Raw genomic sequence first — 20456 nt, forward strand, 5'->3', positions numbered from 1 at the left:
GACGGGCCAGCAATGAACTTGTGGTATGCAACAGGAAGGAAGCTGCCATGCAAATTGTATAGTTACCAACCACATATTAAACAGAAAATTGTAATAAAAATAAACATACAGCGCAATTGTATTTAGTTTATTTCCAAATATAAATAAATCTTCATAGATTACTCTGCGCTTTGCAATTTCAATTGAAATCTATTGTTGCAAACAGCTGTTTGGAGTCCAACGGGCCCCGCATGTGCCATTAATTTTTCACTCACTCGTTTTGTTAATTGACGTGGGGCAAGTTGCAAGGCAAATACGAGTACGTGTGCAACTATGAAATGTTTTTTTTATTCAGCGTGCGATAACAGTCAGTGCAGAGCGGCGCAGCGCAGTTGCCTTGACAGCGTCTTGGGAAATTGTGGCCAAGCTAGAAAAACGTATAGAAAAAATACAAAGTAGCCATTGGTTACCATATCCTCGTGCATTGCCCTGACTTCCTGTTGCAACTGTTATCGTTGCAGTTGCGCAATGAACTTCAACTTCAAAAGCCGCGCGCGCTCCCAAATGTACGGCAAAAATCGAAATAAATTTGAAATTTGAAAAATCGGAAACAAAGTCGTTTTCTTTATTCACTTTGTGTGGCATTAGCGGAAGCTGTGCACATAATTTAAGCCAAGCCAAGCGCTGGCAGTAAGTGTGTCTGTAGGATCGTGCAGCTGGCAAGGAGTCCACGAGAGAGAGAGACCCAAAAAAGTGAAAGCTTGTGTTTGCTGCCTGGCTGAGCACTTTAGTGCAACTATAAACTCAATTAGCATTGTATATATTGTATGCTAGGCTAGGCTAGACCAGGCGACGACGATGACACAATCCAGTTGGCCAGCTGACAAATTGGGTAACTGCAGTCGCCACTGCAGTCGCATCCTGTGCTGCTTTGACTACGAATTTATTGCTTAGCGAGTCAAGATTTCGCACCTGTGTGGCAACGTTGCATGTAGCAATGGAAATTGAATTTGTTGCCACACGACAACTGAACTCAAGCCAGCCCCCTGACACGGGTTGGTGCGTTCACATTTTTCCACTTGGCGCTTTAATTGTTTGCCAGGCTTTGCTTTTTTATTGCCGCGCTTTCATTAAATGTGCAATGCAATTTCATTATTTATCAGTTTGCCATTGCATTTAAGCGCGCATTTCATCAATTTCTCATTAACTTGACCCAACATGTTGCGCTGCTTTTCATTTTACTTTTAACTGGGCTTAGTCAGCTTATACCAGTGTGTGTGTGTGTGAGTGACTAATTAATGAGCATTTTAAATAAAGTCATTTCCTAGCTAATTAATAGCGATTAGCCAAAGTGTTGAGCGCAACACTTGACACCTAAATAGCCAACTACTACTATTGCCTAATTGCTAACAATTAAAGTTCGCTTAGAAGCTAGTTTTGGGCCAAATGTTGCCATCAATCGGCTGACAGCTTGTCAGAAATATGTAGCAAAACTATTTATTTTTTTGCAGCCAGTTATTAGTGCGCGTCAATGAACTAGAATTGGACTTGTGTACATTTAAAGAAGCGACTGGCGCAAATTTTAAATAGTTTGCTAAACTAAAGAATAACAATACATAATTTTTAAGTGTCTTCATTAGCTTTTTGCTTTCAAGACAGGTAGCTATGTTTTATATTTTGCAGATGCTTAGCTTCCCTGTAGTTTTTGCTAGGGCTACAAGTCTTTGTAGAAAAGCTGGAAAGTGACTTAGAATTAGAATAAATAAGAATAGAATATTAAAGAGACATTAATAATATAAAGCTTATTACACATTGTGACTCAGACTAGCTCTGAACTATTTCAACTAACGCTCCCATTGAAAACAATGAAATAGAAGCTGATCGTTGAAACAACTTAATTGTGTAATTGCCAACTTCAAGCAGCTAAACTATTAAGTCAACATTTATTTATATTGTTACATACTTTTAGGACCGCGTATGCACAAACATTTCAAGAGTAAGCCTCAAAGTATGATATTATTTTGATTAAAATGTGATTCATCTTGGGCTGTCCTTGCCTGTGGTCAGCTCAACAACTTATATGAATTCTTCATAATACCATTAAATATTTACATGAGTTTTTAATGACTGCTTTAAAAATTCAGTTGAAAAATATATTGCTTAAATAAACAATCACTATAAAGTGCTTTATTAATAGAATAGTGCATCATATTAACGTTTGAGCAGCTATTATTTAATTTAACTTAACAATACTGATTCTCTTTGGGCTACGTCATTGCTACACTTGTTGATCTTATTGTATCTTATTCGCACACTTGTATAGGCTTGCGGTTTTTGCAGCATGTCTGGAAATTCCGAACGAGTCATCATCTTTCCCATGGATAGCAGCCAGCGACAGGCAGCTGACGTGTTCCGTGATCTGACGACGTCAAAATCGTTGCAAGTGACGCGTGCCTAACGTGTGTCTCATACTAAGTGGAAAGGTTTTGAGTCGCGTCGAAAGCTTTTTGATAAAGCTTGAGAGCATTACGCTTACAGCTGTAATACAGCTGATCAATATGAGTGGGACTATGTCAATGTTTTCATTTGAATTAACTTATAGCGCTGTTAAAAGATACGAAAAGCTATGCTTATCATTTGAATTAACTTATAGCGCTTTTTATACAAAAAGTTATGCTTATTTATTTTTAACCTGTTCTAAATATAGCCTTTGTTTGACAACTTGTATTTGTTATATTTACATATTAATATAAATTTTATTTGCTGGGTATTTTGAATTGTTGCCTAACAAGTCAATTCAGTTGGGGCGTTTGACGAAAAGAATTGAGAAAAAAACCAAAACAGCTGTAAAGCAAATCAGCAGCGCTGCCGGTTTGTCTCGCCCTGTTATCTTTAGCTTGCCATCTCGCTTGCACACAACACACTCACGCGCACTCTCTGCGCTCTGCTCTCAGCGTCAAGCTTTGCTCAAAGCTGCACTTGTCTTGCTGCTGGCAGCGGAGCTTAACTTAATTCAAACTCAGTCGGTTCGTTCAGTTGGTTTTTTGTCGTGCGCGCTTCGATAAGCGTGTGTATTAGCTCTCACTCTCTCTCTCGCTCTTGCCCGCGTGCGTTGTGCATCGTAAATGAAATAATTATTATAAAGATCGAAGACGTGCGTCTCCCACGATATATAAAACAAAGTGTATGTTATAAGCTGTAGATTGGAAAATTCCCCAAACCGCTTCATTACAAAAGAGAGTCGGGAGACGCTAGATTGCGAAATTATCAAACTCGAAGCGGCTCATATAAAGCGCTTGCATTGCAGCGACCAAGCTTCATTTTAGGCAAGGTCAACAGCAGCAGCAGCAACAGCAGCAGCAGCTAATCAAAAACCTTAAGTTAAAACGGTTTAATAAAAGCGACAGTTAAAATATTAAGAGAGTAGTATGTGTATGCAAGTGAAAAGCACAGCGACTAATTGAAGTCTCTAGTCGCGTCAAAAGGAAACAAACAAAACGGAATAAGCGCCAACAGCAAACGACGACAAACAACAGTAGCAGCAACTTCGACACCACCAACTATAAAAATAATAAATAAAAAACAGTCGCAATAATAACAACAACTACAAAAGCTGGAATATAAATTTAAAGTCGTGCCAGTTTGTTTATTAAATATACTACGTAAAGCGCATAAAAACGAACACACATACAAGCAAAACTACGCCGGGTTTTTATAGAGACGCCAACAAGCCAAGCCGACTGCCGTCTGCTCTGTACACAAATATAAATATTAACTTAGCAAGTAAAACAAAAATAGACAATTAGCCAAAATGCCTGTCATTTGGTGGAAACTAATTACAGTCTTTCTGCTCTTTGCGCTCTTCACAACGGTGAGTACATAGAATTGTTTAAAATTTGCTCATTATGGTGTTTGAATTTTAATCATAAAGTTGCACATACGCTTACCTATTGGTTTAAAGTGTAATTGTTAATTCACATTAACATATTAATTACATTTTGAAGGGCATTATTACTTTCCACACATGCATGCTGGCTAGCGGTTGATTAATTTATAAATAAAACAGACATCACTTGATTTCCTAAATTGTTAACATTGCAACTTTATAGCGCACAATGTGTATTTTAACAACACGCACATTCATATACAAATCATTAATTCTGTATATTTAGATTGAAAATGAGATTAATGCGCTGCGCGATTCGTGTGAATTTCGTAATAATTTCAAGCAGCGCAAAGTGTTTGCTTTGATTTGTCAAAATTTAATTCAAATATACTTAGTGCCTATGCATATATACATGCCTAATTTAGCTTTGAATAATTGCTAGAATCACACTTGTAGTTCCCCGTCATATTGCGCCCAACCATATATATTTCAACATTAATTATCATAACTCGCAGTAACATGCATTTCCATTCAGCGGGCTGATTACTCAAGCGTTTGTGCCAAAAGCAATTGTTGTAAATTGCAAAACAGAGTGTGTTTGAGAAACGTTTTGTTTGACTTTTGGTCACTTTTGTGGCCAGGCGTCTTTTTCATATGCTACCTGACTACCTATACTAATGGCCTTCTCCTCTTCCATATGAGCTGCTCGCTCCTCTGCTCTTTACTTTCTATCATTGGCAATGTTGATCAATTGCAAACACAAAACCTTACACATGTATCTTTCAGATAGTTTGTATCAATAGCGAAATATCAAAGCGTCGCGAAGCTGAAGCAGAGGCAGCTGCGGCCCAGCACAATGCCAGTAGCCATAATATGACGCCCTTCATATCCGACAGTCTTTGGAATATCATGCGCAACGAGACGCTGGAGCAGGCGCCGAAGCCAGCAGAGAAAGAAATGGTAGACAACATAGCAAACACCAACTTCCCACCAACCAACCCCAATCCCAACCATGTGCCTCTGTCTCTAAACTGTGTTATTTAATTGAATACTTTAATCGTTTGACTATTAGTAATTTCCTATTGTTTTGTGGGTTTTTACATTTTTGTACATTTTGCAATTGAGAACTGAACGTTTCCACACTTTCCATTTGACATTTCACTTCAGTTGCCAGCGGAGGTTATCGATGCGCGGGTTCGTGCCATTTTCCAAGTGCGCGAAGGCGAAGGTGTGGTGATCTTTAATGTAAGTGACGGCGGCAGTCAATCAATCAACCAACCATTCATTCATACATTCATTCATTCATTTGCACGTGCACAATCATTAAATGATCAACGCTAAAACTATCCTAACCGTTTCTCTGTGTTTATGTGTTTGTGTGCCTAAATTACATGTATGCGGTTTGAGATTAATGCAAAATTTACACACACAGACAACGACGACGGATGATGCATCTTTCATGCCCATACCCACAGTCCTAGGCAATCAGTCGGCTCACAGAAATCACCCTGAATCCGAAACTGAAACTGAGTCAGTGTCTGCGCCTGAGCCACTGCCTGAGTCTTGGACAAAAGCCAAGCCTCAGTCTCTGCCTCAGCCAGCGCAGTCCCAAACCACCACGCACCAATACCATCAATATCAAAGTCTGAATCATCAACAACAGTCGTTTAAAGTGCAGCGCTCACCGGATGGCAAGCTGAATCTTGTCTTTAACCATCCACTCGTCTCTTTACAGAATTCCCAGCAACAGCCACAGCTAACAAGGCCTGAGCCAGCAACGCAGCCGCGTCGTCCGCCCAACGACAGTAAGTAGCCCGTAATCAGCATTAAAATCACAAATATTAATACAATTAACAAAACTAAAACTATAACTCATGCTCATGCTCATTCCCCAAAACTCGCGCGGCGCTTGCCTAACATCAGATATCGTGTTTCCCGACTCTATAGGTAAATATCGACCAAGTACGCTTAATCAGTGTGCGGATGGCTTCAATCAGAGTCGCTCCTTCTGCACCAATGTCAACAACTATCCGGACTTATCGGGCGTCAAGAGCATACTATCGCGCAACTTTGCCAATTTCTTCATAAACGAGCAAGTGGATCAGCCAGATATACAGGCATTGAACACGCGTCTGGGCATCTCCACGGACGAGCAGTATCTGTGCAAAAGCCATGTGAGAATACTGTATCCCAAGCTGGGTCAAAAGCTAGACTCATCCTGGCAGCTGATTGTCAACACAGATGAATTCAAGCAGGGCATACTTATTGAAGAATGCGAGTAAGTTGGCCATTCTGCAAATCTTTTGTTATAGTCTCTTAACTCAACTACGCATTTTAGCAACGAGGGCTCGCCTTGTGACTTCCTGGACAGTTTTCCCAACAACTATAAGCCCGTCTGCAAGCAGCACTATGTAGTGCGTCATCTGGTTACCATTAACAATGCCACTCTAGGACAGCCAGAGGTGGCCAACGAGCCATTCAAGATTCCCAGCTGCTGCAAGTGCGTCGTCAAAAGCAGCTTCTCCGCCAACATTGGAGCTTAAGCGGCTGCAACTCTGCAAATTGTGATTTGAGGCAAGCATTAATTTATAGTTTCTCTTATTTATTTATCGCGATACATAGAATTTAGACAGCTGGCAGCTAGCGCGTTACAAACATCCAAAATACATTGAGAGAAGAGCAAGTTTACAATACATTTTGATCATTCATTTGAGTAATTTACGCAGGGTCCAGCCCACAGCATAGAATCCAACTAGCTTAAGCGCCATGCGCTTCGCCTCTGCATTGCCAATATGCTTCAGTTGATTGTTATAGCCGCTGTTGAAGATGCGATCCATTCTAACTTTAATAACAATTGCAAATTTATATGCACAATAGTAGCACGAACGAATATATATATATATATGTTTGTATGTGTGTGTGCGTGTGTGTCGACGTTAGCACAACAAAAATTATAATAATTGTGTTGTTTATAAGAACACAGTACAAACTACACTGAATATTACTTGCCTAACTAAGTTTAAACCTAAAGCTGTCTCAATCAATGCTACTATGATTTAAAAATAACAAAATTTTCTTCTCTCTCATTGCAGCAACAAGTTTCACCCATCGCAGAATGGCAGGCCAAACTGTCTAGGGAATTTTATATACTATTGTAAGCTAGTTGTTTTATATACAAAACTATAATGTGTAATTGCTGATAATACTGTTATGTATTGTGCAAAGAAAATCAATAAGAAAATTATAGCAAAAGCAGCCATACAATGTTTAGTATTAAGAATTTAACTGACGCTGCGTTTATTTTAAAATATACGTGTCTATATACTATGTTAGCTTATAATGTTTAGTGTTAATGCATGTAATTAGTCCGCGCTTATGTCCTATGTCAAGCAACAACAGAAAAACTACAAAAAAAAATGATATATTTTAAAATATAAAAATAAATTTAATATCTAAGTCACGCATAACAAAATGTGTTGTTGTCTCTGCCTTGTCACGCAAAGTTCTTTGAACTCGGCTAGCCAAAGGATAATGCATTTTTTTCTAACTTAGGCAAACAAATTGTACTAGTATGTGCATGCTTACATGTATGGGGGCGGGGCTTGTGTAAATATAAATAATAATAACAAGCACTTGCTATGTAAACTAATTACATTGCGCTAATCGCACAAATCCAAAGACGCGGTTGTCTGCTTGCAGTTTGGAGTTGTTGCCATTGCTACAACTGTAAATCAATAATATTTATTGATTTTAGCCACACACACTAGTATGTTAGTGTGTGAAGTATGTCAAACAATGCGAATGTCCATAATGTATGTATTTTTATATGTTAAAGCTATTTAATTACTAATATGCAGAGCAGGAGAAATCAGCCATTTGCCTAGCTAGTTCATTAATCAAACTGCTGGCAATAATATCAATATATAGTAGCATTATTGGCTACCCCTCTTGTTGGCATATAATGGACTTGCGTCGATTACGCCACTGCTCTTGTAAAATGGACTGAGTGGACTAAGCTAGCTAGTCTGTTCTGATTTGCTGCAATCCATTGGCCATAGCTACAATGAATAGCAAATACACTGTCTAAACTATTGTTAGAAATTGAATAGTGAATAGTTCAGCACTTGAATATAAATCAATAGGCAACATATATTTCATTTTAGTCTGTTTGCTAGCCAAGTGCATATGCTGCAAACTCTAAGTGTATTAAATTATGTCGGACAGTCAGACAATAGTATTGTAGTTAGCCGACATGGGACACTAGTCATATGGCGATTGCTGTCTCAAACACTGCAAACAATAACTTAACTTAATAACTTAACTTCAACTGCTTATTTATATTTACGCTGATTTATGCATACATTAGAATGACTTATATTTTGTTTTAACTTTAACATTTGCGCATATGTAGCACATTATTTATTGCAGTGTAATTGCCGTAGCGTCATTTGCATGGCCAAAGGAGTTAATGGTGGTTGCCTGATTTGTTGTTGAGCTGTGTTATTGATGTATGTAGTAGTTGCTGTTGTGTTATTGTTGTTTGGTTGCTGGTGCACGGCAGTTGCTGCGACCTTATAAAAGCGTTGCTTGTCTACCAGCACGGCTTCAATACGCCGGCAGTTGCTAGTTTAGTCACTTTGCTGCAAGCCTCAGTGGAGGTCCTTTTGCTATAGTCTGTTGTCCTTGCTGCTGTTGCTATTGTTGTTGCAACTTAAATTTATTTTATACATATTATGCCATATTATGCAACACACTTGTCGCTAACAATATAAGCTAGAAAAATTCGTTGCAATAACAAGAAGTACGTGCCACAAGCTGACCTTTGGCTGCAGCCACGTTGCAGCTTACGTATGCGCAACATGTGGTCTGTGGCTGCGTGAACTACATGCAACGACAATCTCTGCATATTAATTAACGTTTTGCACTCATTTAAATGCCGTAAGTGACGCTAAAAAATCACCAAGTGCCATGTGAAAAATCCATATGCAAATGCAAAGATCGAGCTACAGAGCAACAATTTGAACATGTCAACAGCCGCTTGGCAAACGGGCAATCGCATTTGGTCCACAGGCAATACCAACAATGGATTTCTCGACGAGAATCTGCAGCCACAGCCACGAACTGCTCTACAGCGACTACAAACACCGGGTGAGTAACCATCTAATTGCCGGAAAGTGAAAGAACTTAGCAACGAATCGAGCCCGCATTGCCTCCAATATAGTTCTAATGAAAGTAATGCAATTTACGTCATTCTTATTGCCAAACTTCTAATGAAAAATAATGAATGATTTATAAGCAAGCTAATCAGAAATTAAATATTGCCATGTGTGTTGAGATTAAAATTTCTTCTTTAATCTATAGTAATTATAGATATTAAGCTAATTCGACCAACAACATTTAGCTGCAACCAACCAAAATTTAGCTGCACAGACCAACCAAATTCGTCTATTGCTGGGAATATACATAAATATATTATAATGAGCTCAGTGACCTGTCCTATGCTAAACACTAAATCTCTTGACTCAGTTGTTTGAAATTTAAATTTGACAGAATTAACCGCAACGCTAATAATTTGATTACACTCGCAGCTTGTTCATTAAATAATTTCACTTATTATTCAACTTTGGTAGACACACGAGCATGTTATGTGATGACGAATGCATTGGTTTTTATAATTCCAAGCAAGGCATATGAGCATGAGCAGCATTGATAAGCAGCTTAGAATTCTTGAGAAAGCGAAAGTTTTTCACACAGCTCAGCATTATAGCTAAAATTGGCAGTTGTTAGGCTGGAGCGTATGCCAATTTGTTGGACAGCAGAGTTAAAGTCCTCCATGGCCAATAACGTTTTGGCATCCTCGTCACTGTCATTTTCAAGCGTCTGCCCGTCATCCTCGAGTGAGTCCAGCATCTGTGTTTGGCTTTCAACTTGCCGAACTTGCTCAACTGGCTGTTTCACTAATGTTGTTGCTCTTGTATTAAGCTTTCTTAGCTGCGCAGCATTTTCTTGTAGCGTCTTTTGATATTTGGCCAAGTGCATTAGAAAATACAAGATTAAGCCAAATGACAACAGCTTAGCCCAGACGTTCATGCATTTCTCCCAAGGCGCCACAAAGCGCGACTGAAATTTACTGGCATCCTGCAAATAGTTACTTATTTGGTTCACATCCTCGGCCATGCAATAAATGCCCGTCTCGGTCTCAATTGAATTGTAACCGAAAATTGCAAAAAATAGTGACATGCTGAAATTTCTGAATTTGGTTTTTCAAATTTACATTTATACTCTGTACTACTGAAGCGTGGGTAAATATGTTTTTTTTTTTGTAAATAAAAATAGCCTGCTGATGTCCCTATACTTAGCTATTTGCGTATCAACAAAAAGATACACAAATGCGAGCATTAAAAGTACATTTAATGTCACTGGACACGCGAATCATTTGCAGTGCATTGAACTACAAACAAAATGGCGCAGTTTGAATGCATAAAAAAAATGCAATTATGGCTGTGGACATGTTCACAGGCTAATGACGCCATAGCTGGTTGATAATAAAAGCAGATCTTAGCGCAGGATAAGCCAGCGATAGACAACAGCACTAATTGGTGTTAATAAAATAGCTAAAAATATATATACAAGCTTTTATGCGCGCAATCCATTAATGTCAAAATCAAGGCCAAACTTGCCGTCAACTGATTTAGTTAATGGGTATTCTATTACAGCTAATCGCCAGCTTTTATCGGCGCATCTGGGTGCTGATGGAGAAGCAGCAGCGAGCAATGGACATGCGGTCAGCGCTGAAAGCAAAACGTTCTATCAATCCCATCTGATTGGTGTGCAGTCAAAGTTTGTGCGCAAGCTCAGCTCCAGCAATGCTGTCCATTAACTGTATTTATTGCTTGCAGATTTCGTCGCACCTATTACCGCCCCAAGGTGGCGGTGGCAGCGCTGCTAGCCTTGGTGATACTGCTCATAATTGCAATCATAGTCATAAGCCTAATGTGTAAGTAATCAAATACATTGAGCCAGCCTAATAATAACTTTATTTCCAACTGGCAGTTAAGAAAAATGTGGCAATCTGTCGTAGCAAGGAGTGCATACGTACTGCGGCTAGCCTTATCTATGCCATGGACGAACAGACTGATCCCTGCGAGGACTTTTACAAATTCACCTGCGGTCGCTGGCCGGAGCAGCATCCACGCCCTGATTCTGCCACCTCCAATGATTGGTTTCGTGAGCGCCAAGCGCATATAATGCGTGTGGTGCGCAGCTTTCTGCAGTCCAACATCAGCAGCGCCGAGCCAGAGGCTGTGGGCATGGCGAAGACGGCGTACAACGCTTGCATGAATACGGAAATGTTGGACGAACTGCAGCTGGCGCCACTGCTGCGCTATATGCAAGTGTTCAAGCTGAATGTGCTGCCAGCGACGCTCAATTTGACGCTCAGCAGTGCGTCCAAATATGCAAACGAAGCTGCCAATCTAAGCTACAATTGGCTGGACAGCGTGGCGGCCATAAAGCGTCATCTAAGCGTGGATCTCATAGTGGGCTTCGATGTGTTTCCAGATCCGCTGAATCGCAGTCTAAATCGCATTGCGCTTGGCACACCCGAAACGGACTCGGCGTTTCCCTTGTAAGTAAGCAAATAACTACGTGCGCTAAGTAATTTAATTTATGTACTAATTGTAGCAACAGCGATGATTCGCACAAATTGCTGCGTCGAGTGCAGCGCAAAACAATTTTTATGCAGCATAGCGATGAGAACGATGAGGATGACAATCATGTAACGCAGGAGGAGGATGAGTCAAAGCAAACCAGCGAAGGCATGTCTGCATATGCGCTCTATGTGCGCAAGATACTTGAGAAATATTTGCTCTACGTAGATCCAGAAGTTAACCAAGAGGAGGCTACACTGGGCATTACCGAATTGGTCAAGCAAGCCGTTAAGGTGGCACAAAAAATTCATACAGTAAGCAAATGTGCAACAAATGCTGCTGCCTTTAGTTTAAACTTTTGCTTGCAGTTAAAAGAGGAAGCTGAGAACATTACCAAGCCTTCGAAGAATCCTGTGGAGGATATTGTGTATGTAACGCTGCTGGATTTGCAGAATCAAACAGATAAGCGCATTGCACCACAGTCTATGCCCATTTGGCAGCGATATATGCAACTGATGCTGGCTGGCACCAAGCATGCTGCTCCGGCTAATATTATAACCAGCCAGGCGGATATTTACTATTTGCAAAGCATTGTGGAGTTTCTGCAAGAGACGCCTGCGGCACACATTGAGTCCTATTTGTGGCTGAGCACTTTGGAAGAGCTGGTGCTGCATACCACTAGCGATATGCGACTACTACATGCGGAGTATATGCGCCTAGTCATTGGCACTGAAGGCAGCACGCCGCGCTCGCTTTACTGCGCACATGGCGTCAACTCGCTGTTTGGCATGGCCGTCAGCTATGTGCTGGCGGATGAGCGATTTACGAGCGAAACGCTGCCACGTGTGAAGCGCATGCTGAGCGATATACGTCGCTCTTTTGACAAGCTGGTGCATAGCACCAGCTGGATGGATGCCAGAACCAAGCAGCAGACAATGCTCAAGTCTGCTGAGATGCGCACCTTCATAGGCTTTCCGGAGTGGCTGACCAACGACACGGCCTTGAATGATTATTATGCTGGCGTGCAGGTCAATGCCAGCACTCACTTGGACAATCTTATGGGATTTGTGCACTGGCAAATGATGGGCAAAATCAATAACATGGATCAGCCGGAACCCATTGGCTGGGCAACAGCGCCGTCGAATGTGAACGCCTTTCATACGTTTCAATCAAATGCAATAAGTAGATTCTGACAGGCCACATGTTGTTCGTAATCTCTAGCAATTTCTATTCGCAGCCGTGCCCATTGCCATACTGCAGTATCCGTTTTACGGCCTTGGTCTTGAGTAAGTTGGCCAGCGCACATAGCAATCAACAGCACACGCTTCTCTACACTGCACGCACGCTCTGCACTCAATTTTGCGGCATTAATCCCCTTAAGCTAGCAACTCAATTACACTGTTCGTTCGCATTCTTATTAGAGCTATGAATTACGGCTCAATTGGAACCATACTGGGACACGAGCTGACGCATGGGTTTGATGACAGCGGCAGGCGCTTTGATAGAGCCGGCAACATGGTCGAGTGGTGGTCCAACTCGACCATCAATGAGTATGTCAATCGCACCGAATGCTTTGTGGACCAATACAGCCACTATTACTTGCCGGACATTGGCGAATACGTACGTAGTCGAGCGAAAACGGGCCAAGAAAAGTAAATAAATGTATTGCAGATTGATGGGGAGCTCACGCTGGGCGAGAACATAGCCGACAATGGTGGCATGCGTGAGGCCTATCACGCTTATCGTCTCTATACCAAGGAGATGGGTAAGGAGCAGCTTAAGCTGCCCGGTCTGGAGCACTATACGCACGAGCAGCTGTTCTTTATAGCATTTGGGAATCTTTGGTGCGAGTCTTATACGCCAGCTGCCTCCCGATTTGCACTGGAGGACTCACATTGTCCCGGGCAAATACGGCTAAAGGGCGTCTTGTCCAATTCCGAGGAGTTTGCACGCACGTTCAAGTGTGCCAGAGGAACTGTCATGAATCCGCAGCAGCCCAAATGCCGCATTTGGTAATGTCTGCTGCACAACAATGAAGTGATTTTTCTACCTACCATAGTTCATTTATTAACAAATACGAAACGTTTTTATGCGCTTTTTCTATTAAAAACATATAAAATAAAAAATTTAATTAACTAAATGCATTTTTCAAACAGCTTTAGACCGCAGCGTATTGTTAAACTTTTTGCAGATTTGTTGAAAATGAAAGTAGCGCTTGAAAGTATGCAGCAGTTGCTATTATAGAAACAGTAAGTACACAAACCAATGAGCGCAAGTAACAACCAATCCCACCACACCACCATATGCATATTCACCACTTTACTAACAAGCACATATGTATGTATATTTTGAAGTGGATTATTAATTTGTTTTCGATGTTGTTTACATTGAGTCAATATTTATAGTACACATTTATTAAATAGACATGTCATATACATAGAGCTAGTGAAATCTAGTATGACTTCAGCATATCTTTGGTTGTTGTAATTCCTAATGAGAGAGGCTGCATTCAGAATTGTGTGGAACTATGAGTGCTTAGGCCGTTTACATGCAATGCGCCAAAGGTGGTTCGCGGCTCCAAGTTAGCCTGCGTTTCTGGAGCGGAAGCTACCGCAAGACAGTGGTCTCGGCACATGAAAATTGGCTCTAAATACATAAGAAAAAATAAAACAGCAGATATTAGTGGAGCTTTGAGCACATTTATTGGCCACTTACCATTTGCATAGAATTCGTGCGCAGTTTTCGTCTTGTGCTGATGTAGGTGGTGCAGGTGTTCACACGATGTAGGTGGAATGCATCGTCGGTGCCTGACAATCCAAGTGGCGTGTAAAAAGTTGGAAGGAGAAGATGACAACAAACCACAATTAGGCAAATGGAAGCAATGCTGTTATACTAAAATACTTCAACATGTTTTATGTTACTTAATTGTGGTGTGTGTGTGTGTCTGTTGGCGCATGCAGTACTGTGTTTACGACCCGAAAAACATGCTACAACGGCATATACAGCTGATGCTCGCAAATTGCTGCTGCTTGGCACCAAAGGCAATTTTATTTAAATGTTAAAAGTCTGATTACTTCTATCGATACAATTTAATTAAAGCAACTTGACACAATGTGCAATCTAAAAGGTTAAGCTGATTAATATCAAAAGCAGCTTCTGAGCTTAAGTATTTAAGTATTTAAATTTGCGAACTTCAACTGTATAGATTTTGATTTGTGTGCTTGTATAAAAGAGCTAAGAGCAACTACGAGTAGATTTGAAAAGTACTAGAGAGAAGAGAGGCACCTAATGCGTAATTTAGGTTTCCTGACTAGACCATCACCATTTCGGCGATTGTATTTGAAGGTCATCTCACCGGTTGCTTCATAGCTGCGCTCGTTGCGACTGCGCAAGTATCGATGCAGACAACAGCAGCGTCGCAATCCCGGCACGCGATACATGATCTGCAAGAATCCGCCACGGAAACGCGCATTCATATAGCAGTAAATGATGGGATTGTAGCAGCTATGCGACATGGCCAGCCAATGAAAAGCAAACCACACATACGGCAATGGCTTCCAATCGTTGAACTTTTCATCATTGAGCAGCAACTGCAACGAAATTGTTCAAGTAGCAAATTAAGTAGCAGCACAAGTGCAAGTCAAAGTACTCACCTGCAGTATGTTAAATGGCAGCCAGCAGCTGGTGAAGACAATGACAACAGTCAGCATCATTTTGATCATCTGCAAGTAGAGCAAGTTAATAGTAACTGTGGCTTGAACTGGCAGTCAAAGGTTAGCGCTGCGGTCAAAGTTCAGACACGCGTCTTCTTTGTTTTACTTAACGAGCTGTAACAAGCGCAAGCTAAACCAATAGACAACTGCTCATAAAATAGCTTTGTTTAAACATTTGCCAAGTCAGTGGGCAACTAAATCCAAGCACACAATCTTTTGCAGCATCAATGCTCGTTTGGCTGCGCAATCATCTAGTCTATAACACAACTGATTTCAGTAGCATAAAACCAAAATGCATAAAATCTAGACGCTTATATGGGTACTATGCTTAAAAAATCATCTTTTTATGCGTTTCTTGAATGGCGCTGTAGCTGACGGCGCGGAAATGATTTTCTATTGAGTTTCGGCAAAGACGACATTGTGTATCGATTTTATGAGCGCACCTGTGTGCGCTTTAAGTAATTCTGGGTAGTAAATAAAAATATTTTGATTCAAGCAGCAGTACTGCAAAATAAGTTCTAAAGCCGCCAGTTTACTTTAAATTTTTAGCATAAATAATATTGATTTTAGCAAGGCAGCTTTGTGGCCATAAACTTGCAATTATATTAAAGCTTTGAGTTTAATGCGTTTTTATCTGAACTGAAAGCAACAAATTTTGCTTTTATGACTAGTTCTAGTTGCGTAATCAGCTATAGTGCTAGCCTTCGCGCATTTTAGCCAGCTTATGCACGCAATTTTCCAGCAGCGATTCAGTTTTATGATGAGCTCATTGGCCACGTTAAACACGTGTCTTTACCTTAGCCTTTAAGTGCACGACTAAGCTGTTGAACTTATTTGCCAATCAGCTCGAGTTAAGCCAACATAGTCATAGTGCTAAAGCCAAACATTTGCGGCTTGCCAATATTAAAGTCAGCAAATGCCAATAATCTTATAATATGTGATGTTTGATTGAATTTTGATGCTGCCGGCTGTGCTCAATAAGCGGCGCTTTGCATATATTTTATCTGCTTGTAACAAAAACCGCATGTTATGAATTTATTCAATGGCATGCATAAGAGCAAAAAGGCTGCCAGTTCTAAATATAGCCCCTTTTTGCAGCTGCTGCTCGTGACGAAAGCCATTGATATTTATTTAATTGGCATGTTTTGCGTATATCTTCTATTTTTTTTATTGTCTACGCCACTGGCGTTTGCTTTTGTTGACACACATACATTAACAGCTCCTTAACGAGACACACGTACAGTCGCTATATTTTGTTGCAGTCTATTTGCTGTGGCCTGCGTGCGTATGCGTAATATTTACGCACAGCCGGCTTAATAAAGTCAAATTGCGACACTCGTTCGCTAATCAATAGTCATATCATTATCGTGATGCCACAGCAACACATGAGCTGTGGCAGCCATGAAACTAAAACTTTTGCGTGAGCTAGATTAAAGCTAAGAGCAAACAGAAATTAAATTAGTTCAGCAAGTTGGCTTAAGTTACTTGCAAGTGTCTGTGGCAGCCAAGCACTAATTAACTCAGGGGGCTGTCTCATATGTACTTAGAGCACTTTAAATTTAGTGCGCAGCGCTCTTTCGCTTTGGTTTATTAAAATTAGCTACGTTTTGCGCTTTTCTATTTTGGCTTTTGGGCAACTCAGTAGCCGCAGCCGCAGCCGCAGATCTTATCAACTATTTGACACTTTGACTTTTTGTGCGGTCACATAAACTGAAACTGAAACTGGTTGCGTCCACCCCATAAAAGTTTATGTTGTGAGGCTTACATAAAAAATGAGCTCATGTGCTGCATGTTGTAATTTATTAAAATGATTTCAGTTTAATGCCAACACCCGCATCAAGTAAAGGGCAAATGGTTTTTGGTTGAGGCTCACCGGTCTGAGTGATTTGTGTTGTGATTCAAATGGAAGTGACGTTGAAAGCTAAGTGAGCTCTGAGCAAGAGTTTTCTGTCAAATTATGCGCTAATTAAATTTGCTGGCACGTCTTCAGTTGGCCAACGTGCCGCTCGCTGTCCTTTAGTTTGTTTAATTAATGTAAAGAGCACAACATTGCCAAACTTAATTGACTTTTAAGTGCAGCACAATTTTATTTTAACAAGTCCAACAGTTTGTCGCCAATTTGAGTATGAGGCCAAGAGGCATTGTCTACAAATGTCAAATGCAGAAATATGTTGAAACTTTCGGCTGCTGCTTATGAAAAAAAAAAGAAAAAGAAAATTAAAAAATTTCTATTGTTTTTTGGCAACTCAAAGGCTTTAGTTTTGCTTTGCCAAAACAACAACAAAGCTGTACACAAAAAAAAGAGTAAAATACAACTCAGTCAACTGTCTAAACATCAAACTGTCCAATCAACGGAACGTGAGTACAAAACTTCCGTAGCTGCCCCCACATTTTCGGCTTTAACGCCGCGTTAAGCGCATTACGTCTTTTTTTTTTTTGCTGTTTTTGTTTGTTGTGGGCCCAACCTCATAATTTCAGTGTCTTTTATTTGTTTATGGCTAGCTGGGAACAAAGCTTAAATTGCAAGCGTACTGTAACAAAAAAAAATTGTGTGCAAAAATTCCGAGAAAAATATGAAAGCAAAGAAAGCAGAGCTAAGCGTCTAAGCGTCTGAGTATTAGTTAATTAGTTCACTTTAATGAAATCAACAGTTCATCACTTACAATGGGCGTATCTATAGTCATTAATCAATTCAAACCTTAATCGATTAGCGCGTGCTCTCGACGAGCTGCTTGTTGCTTTCTTGTTGAACTCTGTGCACCCGCAGGTCTTAAAACGTTTTAATGAGGCGAAATTTTAATTGCAAAACAATTACGCAAAGTCTGACTGAGAAATACCTTCTGAAATATGGAAAGCCTTGTTGGCTCACTAAAACTAATTTGAGCTTTATTACAAAAGTTTGCTGCAGCACTTTATCTTTTTTTGTTTTACATTCGGTAGGTAGTTTAATGAAAATGGATAAATAACTAAACAAACGAGTGCAAAAGTATCGTTAAAATCCAAAAGTCATAAAAACAATCAAATAATAAAATACGTGGACGCCCCCCAAGTGGGCAGCGCTAACGTATTTTTTTTTTGTTAAGCAATTATGGCTTAGAATAGAATTTATGGCCAGCGCCATTGAGCCAGCGGTGTGGTTACTAGGTAAACGTAAACCGCAGCGAGCTATATAAAACCAAATAAAATTAAAGCCAAGTAGCAAGTGGCAAAAGTTCACATTGGAAATGGGGCGTGGTGTCTGATGGAAGTTTGATGGATGTTGTGTGAGTTGTTCGCCAGCATGTGGCGGCGCGCTCTTCCTCCGGAGCGAACGTGACGCGACTTTTACTTTTACGACTGACATACATTATAATTAAGCCTGTTTGGTGTGGGCTAAGGAGGCCGTGCAATTAATTATAGCGTCGCCGAAAGTGTCATAAGCTCAAGAAGAGTGTCCGCGCACGGTTACCCAATTAAACAAAACCAAACTAAGTTCAAAATCCCAACGCCCACGTTCACGGCCAAGAAAAAAGGTCAAAGTAAATATTAAATTTATCGCAAAGTGTTTTGCAAGCGGTTTTCAATTTTGTTTTGGAGTGCAAGCCCATGCCTGAGCATAATTGAATTTCAAGCTAGAACTTTGCTAATTGCTTGTGTCACATTGTCCAAAAGTATTGATCTCTCTCTGTGGAGTGCTGCAGCACTTGAAGTACATTTCAAGCTGCCAGCCAGCAGTGCAGCTATTTGTAAGCCAAGGCAAATGAATTGCAAAGGGTTGCTCGAGTAGCAAGGTTGGCCCCAAAAAGCGAATAAATAACCAGCATGTTCTTACGTTAGCCGCAACACCATTTTTCAAGTGTCGAAGCACACAAAAGGGGAATGCATGAGTTATTTGGCAAAAGCATGTTGCAGTTGCAGCAACGAAACCTGCGACATTGTTGTGGGCTAAACTTTTCCAATACACAAACTGTTTTGCCCACTTGGGCCATACAATATACGTAGTCGTTTTATATACGAACAGCAATATGCAAAACGGAAACTGCCATAACAGCAGCAGCCCTAGATACATGTGTGTGTGTGTGTGTGTGTGTGCTTATCAATTTTATGCTGTTTTCCAACACTGTAATTAAGCGTGCGAGCTGTGGCCAGTCTGTTGTTGAAGCTGTCTCATTATTTAAGATTTGTTTGCACTTGCAATTGAGTTGTGTACATAGCCAATGGCCAATGGCAACAGCATGAATGTCAATGCATGGCGTTAACATTGCAAACGTCAACGGCAGACTTGTAACAAAGCCGGAAGCAAAGGGCTTTACCCCAGCTGAAACAACTTGCTAAATTTTGTCGACTGTCAGCCGAGTTTCAAAGTTAAAGTCAGCCAGTCAGTCTGCCTGGCGGCCAAAGGTAACAGCAATAGCAACAGCAACAATAAAGGGAAAGTGAAAGTGGCAAACTGTAGCAAAGAGGAAGAAGCTAAACTCGAGCGACAATGACAATGCTAAGATCCGTACAAAAGTTGTGTATTTAAAGCATTAAAGGCATTACAGCAGTAACAACAACAACAACAAACAACAAAATCAACGCAGATTGTAGTGTTTAAAGCGCTGGATAAAAGCTAAAAAGAAATAAGACTAATGTTTGAGTGACTTTGCAGCCTGGCGTTTGTTTTTTTCTGCTGCTGCTTTTCGTTCGCTTTCTTAATTTGTTTTGTCTCTTTGCCGCAAGTTGAAATCCCAGCCAGAAGCGTGTCACTGACAACAAGTTAGCAATTGATATAGTTGCTGGAGCTGGATGTGGGATGTGGGCGAGAGCAGTAGTTGCAGCTGTGGTTAATCAAGGCTCTGGCTGTGCATTTAACTGCCCCGTTGCACTTGAAAGTTCAAAGTGAAACTTGCTGGCAGTTAACTTAATTAAAATGGACTTAGCTGCTGGTCAGCCCGCCCAAGTAGCCTAAGCCTTTAAATTGTTTGGCTTAGCGCAAGTTGAAATCGAGCATGAGAGAAACGCTCAAAGTGTAAAAGTTAAAATGAATTTTTTCTTTCGACACCTTTAGCCAGTAATCTAATATGTAATTATGAGTATTACACTTTTTTTAATTTAAAAAACTTTGCAAGGAATTAGCAAAGTTTAAAGCCCAAGCGCTAACAAAGCAGCGTTAGAACGTTGAGTGGGCTAAGCTAAGAGTGTAAGTCATAAAAACCAATTTATGCTTATCGGCCATGCCACATGTGGCAGCATTCATGCCACGCCGCG

The 20456-nt window shown here is 40.5% G+C and overlaps 4 protein-coding genes across 11 annotated transcripts in view; 2 read left to right on the forward strand and 2 right to left on the reverse strand.

The window, feature by feature from the left end:
- Positions 1-3607: 3607 nt before the first annotated feature.
- LOC108604711 (protein spaetzle) lies at positions 3608-7291 on the forward strand. Of its 8 annotated transcripts, none has more exons than XM_017994283.1 (7): positions 3608-3850; positions 4652-4825; positions 5033-5110; positions 5601-5670; positions 5789-6143; positions 6204-6439; positions 6958-7291. In XM_017994283.1, the coding sequence occupies exons 1-6, from the start codon at positions 3791-3793 to the stop codon at positions 6406-6408; spliced, it is 942 nt and encodes a 313-aa protein (XP_017849772.1). In that variant the 5' UTR covers positions 3608-3790; the 3' UTR covers positions 6409-6439; positions 6958-7291. The 8 variants fall into 8 exon arrangements, with proteins under 8 accessions (XP_017849772.1, XP_017849773.1, XP_017849775.1 ...); XM_017994284.1 differs by having other exon boundaries at positions 5813-6143; XM_017994286.1 differs by lacking the exon at positions 4652-4825 and having other exon boundaries at positions 6958-7290.
- Positions 6451-6826, reverse strand: LOC108604713. Its single transcript, XM_017994290.2, has one exon. The coding sequence runs from the start codon at positions 6700-6702 to the stop codon at positions 6571-6573; it is 132 nt and encodes a 43-aa protein (XP_017849779.1). The 5' UTR covers positions 6703-6826; the 3' UTR covers positions 6451-6570.
- A 1598-nt stretch (positions 7292-8889) lies between the features above and the next one.
- Positions 8890-13602, forward strand: LOC108601283 (endothelin-converting enzyme 2). The gene is made up of 9 exons (XM_017989182.1): positions 8890-9013; positions 10582-10705; positions 10765-10862; positions 10919-11492; positions 11549-11828; positions 11883-12696; positions 12752-12800; positions 12936-13134; positions 13186-13602. The coding sequence occupies exons 1-9, from the start codon at positions 8890-8892 to the stop codon at positions 13528-13530; spliced, it is 2607 nt and encodes an 868-aa protein (XP_017844671.1). The 3' UTR covers positions 13531-13602.
- A 272-nt stretch (positions 13603-13874) lies between these two features.
- LOC108602930 (RYamide receptor) overlaps positions 13875-20456 on the reverse strand; it is a 49143-nt gene continuing 42561 nt past the window's right edge. The window contains exons 5-8 of the mRNA XM_017991273.1: positions 15168-15236; positions 14870-15104; positions 14230-14321; positions 13875-14160 (exon numbers count right to left, since the gene is read on the reverse strand). Of these exons, the coding sequence (XP_017846762.1) occupies positions 14122-14160; positions 14230-14321; positions 14870-15104; positions 15168-15236 (435 nt within the window). The 3' untranslated portion in view covers positions 13875-14121. The remainder of the gene's footprint in view (positions 14161-14229; positions 14322-14869; positions 15105-15167; positions 15237-20456) is intronic.

The sequence above is a fragment of the Drosophila busckii genome, chromosome 3R, assembly GCF_011750605.1.
Source record: "Drosophila busckii strain San Diego stock center, stock number 13000-0081.31 chromosome 3R, ASM1175060v1, whole genome shotgun sequence".
NCBI lineage: Eukaryota > Metazoa > Arthropoda > Insecta > Diptera > Drosophilidae > Drosophila > Drosophila busckii.